At 43.7% G+C, this 7,964-nt stretch overlaps 1 protein-coding gene across 2 annotated transcripts; it reads left to right on the forward strand.

The window, feature by feature from the left end:
* Positions 1 to 1,303: 1,303 nt before the first annotated feature.
* On the forward strand, positions 1,304 to 7,606 carry LOC309693816 (uncharacterized protein). 2 transcript variants are annotated; one of them, XR_014272707.1, is made up of 2 exons: positions 1,304 to 7,291; positions 7,494 to 7,606. XR_014272707.1 is itself a non-coding variant. In XM_082513382.1 (2 exons), exon 2 carries the CDS (start codon positions 2,618 to 2,620, stop codon positions 6,830 to 6,832), a length of 4,215 nt encoding a protein of 1,404 aa, XP_082369508.1. In that variant the 5' UTR covers positions 1,304 to 1,653; positions 1,856 to 2,617; the 3' UTR covers positions 6,833 to 7,606. The 2 variants fall into 2 exon arrangements, 1 of the variants encoding a protein (XP_082369508.1); XM_082513382.1 differs by having other exon boundaries at positions 1,304 to 1,653; positions 1,856 to 7,606.
* Positions 7,607 to 7,964: the final 358 nt, after the last annotated feature.

The raw sequence follows: 7,964 nt of genomic DNA on the forward strand, positions 1-7,964 counted from the left end.
GCGAGGCTGGAACCAGGTCGAGATCGTGGAAAGTGCGGGTAGCCAGGAGAATACGATCTGCGTCCTCAGCCAGGGAGCGATAATCCTTCGTAGTCAAAGGAGCTTGCAAAGAAAAGCGTCTGGACTTCTTTAAGTTGCTCGCTCTGCGTCGGAGAGGGCATAGCGCCGAAGAAGCAGCTCCTTAAGGGCGGCGTACTTCCCTTGGGTGGGTGGGTCCCGGAGGAGAGTCAATGCACGACGGATGGCTAGAGGGTCGAAAGAAGCCACCACATGGTGATATTTCGTGTCGTCAGCCGAGATGCCACGAAGGGCGAACTGAGCCTCCACGTGCACGAACCACGACGTTGGATCGTGAAGCCAAAAGTCCGGCAGCTCAAGCGCTACAGCAAACGTAGCTGCAGCCGGAGGCAGGGGGCTGGCGGCTGCTGATGCATCCAGAGCGGAGTCAGTGCCACCATCGGACTGCAGCATGTTCGAGTCAGGGGTCACCAATGTGGAGGTAAACACAGACGACATGAGAGCTCTCGATTAACACTGCTGGTTTATTACTCATCACCACACAACTGAATACGTTTCCCTCCAAAACACAGCAACAACACTTCCTGAGAACTGGGTGTGAGTGGAGCCCTCCAGTGGTCCGCGACAACAGTTACTTTGTTGAAATAAATGGAGTACACGGCGGTACTTTCCTGTTTCATATTGTGGCAGGTCAGGACTGTTTCGGTTTTGTTTGACAGTAGTTCCAGGCGGCAGCGTTGCGGTTGCCATGGTTACAGGGTGACGCTCTCACTCTGCGTGTTTCCTGGGTGAGAGAACGCCTTTTTTGTTGTTGTTGTGCTAAGCTAATAAGCAGAATGCAGAATGTAGCATCATGGGCAGTGTAGTCCGTGCTGCAGGGAGAATGGACTGCCATACTCGTTATGTGTCTGTGAACGCGAGGTGGGAGAAAAAGGAGAGTCGAAAAGTACGAGTTGTCATCGAGCAAAAACGGGAGCTGGAAGCATGTAAACATAATAATAACCACTGCAGCCAAGAAGAGAGCCTGACGAGCCCAGTTGTTGTTGTTTTTTTGTTTTTTTTTACTTGTGTGTGTCCCGTTTGGATCTTTAGCCATCAGAATTGTTGTCTTAAGGCCAAGAAAGATGCCAAGCGGATTTATTTTACCAAGTGGATCATCATGGCCTTGCCATATTGGTCCATTTGATTGACCTTTATTATAATTATGAATTTATTTCATTTTCAGTTGCTACACACGGGACAGGACAGGGAGAAAGAATGAAAGAAAGAGAGGGAGTGTGGCTGCCGTCAGCAGCAGTTATGCAATTTAAGACAATTTTATGGTTCAAGTTACAATGAATAAGTGAAATACTTTATTGTTAATATATGTGTGTGATGTAATGTATGTTGTTGGCTGGAAATACATTTACAAGGGTTACAGAATGTTTCCGGGGTGGAACCAATGTTTAGTCTGTTGTTTGGGGTGACAATATTTTCAGTTACACGCCACACTCGGTAGAGCGCAGCATGCTTTTCGTCTCTCTCTGGTGGTGGTAGAAACATGTAGACGTATGCAACGGAGCGTTCGACTATGGGAAAGAGTGACACTACAAGAAGCGTTTCATTTAACCCCTGCAAGTTAATGCGGCCAATGAGGTATGCAATTTGTATATGTTGTGATAGAAAATAAGATGTTTGTTTGTGATAGAGCGAGCGAGTTTATGGTAACCACGTGTATATGTTAGCATTTTGTGAAGGTAAATTGTAAGCATTTGTGTTGTTTAATGATGTACCTTATTGTTTATTCTCTATGAGAACAATGTACGGCGGAAATTGATTATTTTATGTTGTTGTACAGTTCTCACGGCATCGTTACGGCATCTCTGGTGGCATCGTTGGTGGCGCCCGTGTGCAATAAATGCCAGTAAATCAAGAACGCCTTGTGTTCGTTTTTCAACTTGGAGGGAGTTACAGTGAGAACTCAGTCTGCTCGGCATGAGGCGAGGAGACGAGTAGCGGTGTCGTCATCCACTGAGCAAGAAGAAATTCATCGCACGCTAGCATCAGACAGATAAGACTATGCATACGCCAGTTAACCTAAGCAGCAAACAGTTGAAGTTTACATGGACGATCCTTTAAGTGATGCATTTAAAACAAGTTAAATGTTAAGAAGTGGGTCAACTTTGACGACTGTTTAACGGAACACTGTAAGAACTGAAAGTAATCTGGTGCTCTGCATATCTCCTTTCTAAGTTCATGGTTCTGTCTAATAAGATTTTTTATAGGTGAAGTCATTTTACCTATTCGTGTTATTTGGATGCTAGAAGTGTTGTAGAATTAAGTGCTGCGTCGTATGTGTTGTTGGTTTAGGAACAAAGTTCACCATATTTATACGACTCAAGATGGTATTCATTCAGATATTTTATTAAGGTTTAAGGTGTTGTAAAATCTTGAAGGTATTATCCATTCTTGATGTTTTGGACAAGTTCACCTAAAGACAAGGTTAAGCTTGTAGCTATTAATATTTCAGGCAATTGAGCTGGTCTGTTGTTAAACCGCATGTCTGTTAAAGGTATAGCTAGAATTTATTTTGTGCCAAGTAATAAGTAAACATCGCAGAATGGATCAAACAACTGAATATGAAACTAAGAACGGCGACTTACTTGAGGATAGTAGTGCCACAAATGTACAGCAGTCATGTGAAGAAGAGCCACGAAGAAGTCAAAGACCTCGAAAGCTTACTGAAAAGGCTCAGCAACTGCATGATGATAAGTCAAAAAAACTTCAGCATCGTTTCACTACAACTTATGATAAATGGAAAGCAAACGCCAAGCAAGCTAAGAAAATGATAAAGGGAGCCCCCTCTGTTGAGGTTGTGAAGGATTTGATGTGTAAGTTAAGTTGTGCATCAGCAGATGTGAAACACGCATATGAAGATTTGCGCAAATGTGCTTCCCCAGACAGTGAGATCCGTCGTAGGGCAGACACCTGTGACGCGGTATCCAAAATAATCTTGGACAATGCAACCACTTACCTTCAGAATAAAGATAACGAAGACGTTCAGATAGAGGATTTAGTCTGGCCTGAGTCTAGTTCAGTGTTTTCATCTTCAGCTTCTCAAGGCACAAGTAAGGGCTCTCAAAGAAGTCTAAGCTCTGCAAGCAGTTCCAGCATAAAGTCACAAAAGTCAAGCCTTTCCTCCATTAAGAGACAAGAGGCCGTAGCAGAGCTAGCTGCTACACAAGCTGCACTAAAGGTCCTGCAAGAGATAGAATGTGAGCAACAAGAACTTGAAAGTCTTGAAGAAGAAAATCGAAAGAAGATTGCATTACAAGAGGAAGAAAATGTGGCAAGAAAGAAAGCACTGGAAGAGAAACGCAGACAAATAGAGCGCTTACAGACTGTTAAGGAGCTAAGTGCGGCGAAGGCACGACTCCAAGTTTATGAACAAGACATAAGCTCGGATGAGGAAATAACAGAGTTACTTCATAACCACGCAGCTCAACAACATAGATCTCCAGGAGTTGTAAGGAGTCCACGTGAGCATCCCGTGATACACCAAGCAGATAGTATCACAGTCCTCGCTGAAGCAATAGCAGAGTCTATTAATGTAAGCCGTCTCCCAACACCTGAACCATCTATCTTCATGGGTGATCCACTAAGGTATAGCGATTGGAAGATGTCATTTCAAACCCTGATAGGTAGGAAAAACATTCCAGTAGGGGAAAGAGTCTATTACCTTCGTAAATATGTTGGCGGACCTGCAAAAAAGGCCATTGAAAGCTACTTCCTATTAGGAACGGATACAGCTTACAACTCAGCATGGGACATCCTGGAAGAAAGGTTTGGAAGTTCATTTGTGATAGCTAAAGCTTTCAAGGATAAGCTTGCCGCATGGCCCAAAATCGGACCCAAAGACAGTGTTGAGCTGAGGGATTTTTCAGACTTCCTTAGAGGCTGCCAGGCTGCAATGTCCCAGATTAAGGGTCTGGAAGTATTGAACGACTGTGATGAAAATCAAAAACTTCTAACAAAACTGCCAGATTGGCTGGTGGCCAGTTGGAACAGGAAGGTGACCGAGGTAGAAGAAACTTGTAATGTGTTTCCTACTTTCAGTCAGTTCGTGGAATTCATCACAAAGGAAGCAAAAATAGCTTGCAACCCAGTGACTTCTCTTCATGCCCTGAAGTTTAATGATGGTGAAAAGGTAAAGATAACAAAGGCACGAAACATTGGTGCAAAGGTGCTTGCGAGCAACTCTGAAGAGAATGCAGAACGTAAGAAATGCACTTTTTGTGAAAGATGCAATCATGGCATACAGACATGCTGGAAGTTCAGGGAAAGACCAGTTGAGGAACGCGTTAAGTTTATTCAGACAAGGAAGTTGTGCTTTGGATGTTTACAACCAGGACATCTCTCAAGGACCTGCAAAAGAAGGAGTCTTTGTGAGACATGTAAGGAAAAACACCCAACATGTTTACATGAAGACCGTGAAAGAGCAACCAGAAGAGAGAAAGGCAGTGATGAGCATGGGGAGAGTGTAAAAAACTCGAAATATGCTAAGTCAACGGAAGGAACAGAGAGCAAACATACTCCTGAACCATCAAATGAAGCCATGTCAAACAGAGTAGTGCAAGGTATGGACAGCATGTACTCCTCTACGGTTGTCCCAGTTTGGCTATCTACATCAAGTAACCCAGAGAATGAAATTCTTGTATATGCACTACTTGACAACCAAAGCGATACCACATTCATTATGCAAGATAAGGCAGAAGCTCTGGAAATGAAAGGGGAGGCTGTGCAGTTAAAACTCTCCACACTTTCATCCAGAAATACAATCATCCCGAGTCAAAGGTTAGTTGGACTGCAGGTGAGAGGTTTCTATTCATCAAAGAAGATTTCTCTCCCTGTAACCTATTCAAGAGAGTTCATCCCTGCCAATCTAAGTCACATTCCTACACCAAGAACGGCAAGAGCTTGGACACACCTAGAGCATCTTGCAGAGGAGATCGCTCCATTGATTGAGTGCGATGTAGGGCTTCTCATAGGATACAACTGTCCACAGGCTTTGCTGCCCCGAGAGGTCGTCCCAGGTAAAGACAATGAGCCATTTGCTCAAAGGACAGATCTTGGATGGAGCATAGTCGGTTGTGTTAGCCCATGTGTCGACTATGGTGATGCTATAGGAAGCAGTCACAAGATTGTCATGAAGTCAGTGAAACCTCACCTCCAGACATCTAAGAAGCTCACAAACGAAGTGAAATATATATGTCGAACCCAAGTCAAGGAGTTCATTTCACCGCCAGATGTGCTGAGGATGCTTGAGTCTGACTTCAGTGAGAGAAGAGTAGAGGATGCTAATCTATCTCAGGAAGACTTGCGTTTCCTAACCATCATGGAAGAAGGAATCAAAATCAAGGCGGATGGTCACTGTGAAATGCCGCTCCCCTTCAAGAAAGATCGACCAAATCTTCCAGACAATAAGACGTGTGCAGTCCATAGGCTTCGATGTTTGAAAGGAAGATTTGAAAAGAACAAACAATATCAAAGGGACTACACGACCTTTATGAGTGAAATCATAACAAATGGGGATGCAGAAAAGGTCCCAAGAGGAGAAATTAACAACAGTCCTGTGTGGTACATTCCTCATCACGGGGTGTATCACCCACACAAGCCAGGAAAAATACGGGTTGTATTCGACTGCTCAGCAAGATTTGAAGGCGTGTCACTAAATGATCACCTTCTTACCGGACCAGAATTAACGAACAGCCTGATAGGTGTTCTCTGTCGCTTTCGCAAGGGACAAGTTGCCATAATGTGCGATATCGAGCGTATGTTCCATCAGTTTCACGTCAAAGCAGAGGACCAGGACTACTTGAGATTTCTCTGGTGGGACGATGGAAACTTCCAGGCTCAACCATCAGTCTATCGCATGCGAGTGCATCTATTTGGAGCTGCCTCTTCCCCTGGTTGTGCAAACTTTGGGTTGAAACATGTTGCTGCCCAAGGACATGGTCACTACAGTGAAACGACCATTCAGTTCATTGAACGAAACTTTTACGTGGACGATGGGCTCACAAGTGTCGCAACCAAGGATGAAGCCATTAAGTTAGTAAAGGAAGCAAGGCAACTCTGCAGTGCTGGCAAACTGCGAATTCACAAATTCATTTCTAACGATCATGAGGTACTTGCATCCATTCCAGAGAGTGAACGTGCAGATTCAGTACGAAACCGCAACTTGGTTCTTGGTGAGTCCCAAATTGAGAGAGCTCTGGGAATCAAATGGTGCATTGTTGCAGACCAGTTCCATTTCAGAGTGATTGTGGATGAACGCCCACTTTCCAGAAGAGGAGTCTTATCAACTGTGGCATCCATCTATGACCCTCTCGGCTTTGTGGCACCATTTGTTCTGGTTGGAAAGCAAATACTCCAACAGATGTGTCAAGACAAGGTTGGATGGGATGAACCACTGTCAGAAGAGCTCAAACCACGGTGGGAGTCTTGGCTATTGGATTTAAGGAACCTGGCTAATGAATTCTGGACCAGATGGAAAGGGGAATACTTGCTGAATCTTCAGCAGAGAGGAAAATGGTACAAGGCACGGAGAAATGCTAAGATCAACGACATTGTGGTGCTGATGGACAATAGTCTACCCAGAAATGAGTGGAAGTTGGCCAAGGTAACCAAGGTGTACCCTAGTGAGGATGGAATCATTAGGAAACTCGAGCTGCTAATCAGTGATGCGACATTGGATGACCAAGGAAAAAGAGTTAACAAGCCAGTGTATCTTGAAAGACCTATCCACAAAACAGTTACCCTACTTGAAGCTGAATAGTTCAGAATTCTTGTCTCTGTGATCTATGTGACTAAGGGACTGTATACACTTGCCTTTACAACGAGGTTCAGTTGAAAAATCATTAATGATTTGGTGGGAGTGTGGCTGCCGTCAGCAGCAGTTATGCAATTTAAGACAATTTTATGGTTCAAGTTACAATGAATAAGTGAAATACTTTATTGTTAATATATGTGTGTGATGTAATGTATGTTGTTGGCTGGAAATACATTTACAAGGGTTACAGAATGTTTCCGGGGTGGAACCAATGTTTAGTCTGTTGTTTGGGGTGACAATATTTTCAGTTACACGCCACACTCGGTAGAGCGCAGCATGCTTTTCGTCTCTCTCTGGTGGTGGTAGAAACATGTAGACGTATGCAACGGAGCGTTCGACTATGGGAAAGAGTGACACTACAAGAAGCGTTTCATTTAACCCCTGCAAGTTAATGCGGCCAATGAGGTATGCAATTTGTATATGTTGTGATAGAAAATAAGATGTTTGTTTGTGATAGAGCGAGCGAGTTTATGGTAACCACGTGTATATGTTAGCATTTTGTGAAGGTAAATTGTAAGCATTTGTGTTGTTTAATGATGTACCTTATTGTTTATTCTCTATGAGAACAATGTACGGCGGAAATTGATTATTTTATGTTGTTGTACAGTTCTCACGGCATCGTTACGGCATCTCTGGTGGCATCGTTGGTGGCGCCCGTGTGCAATAAATGCCAGTAAATCAAGAACGCCTTGTGTTCGTTTTTCAACTTGGAGGGAGTTACAGGGAGAGAAAGAAAACCAAAGGGGAGAAGAGACGGTGAGAAGGGGGGAAGAAATAAAAAAATAAAAAAATAAAAACACCTGGGTCACCTGTATGGAGAAAAAAAACAGAAGAGAAAGCAAACAACAAAGAGCAACATAGTAAAAAAAACGGCACCATCACAATAAACTAGCTAGCAGTAGATATCAGTAGATACTAAATAATAAACGATATTGTGCAGCACGCAAGATAGACAGCGCACAATGTGCTTTGAGGCAGCAGCCAAGAAAGCTGTAGTCCGCGTCTGTGAATACCCGTGTGTACACCTGTGTGCATACCTGTGTGGATCAGCATGCTTGCATTCCAAAGGTTTCTCCAT

This window comes from Aulonocara stuartgranti, assembly GCF_965226115.1.
Source record: "Aulonocara stuartgranti genome assembly, chromosome: 18".
Lineage (NCBI taxonomy): Eukaryota > Metazoa > Chordata > Actinopteri > Cichliformes > Cichlidae > Aulonocara > Aulonocara stuartgranti.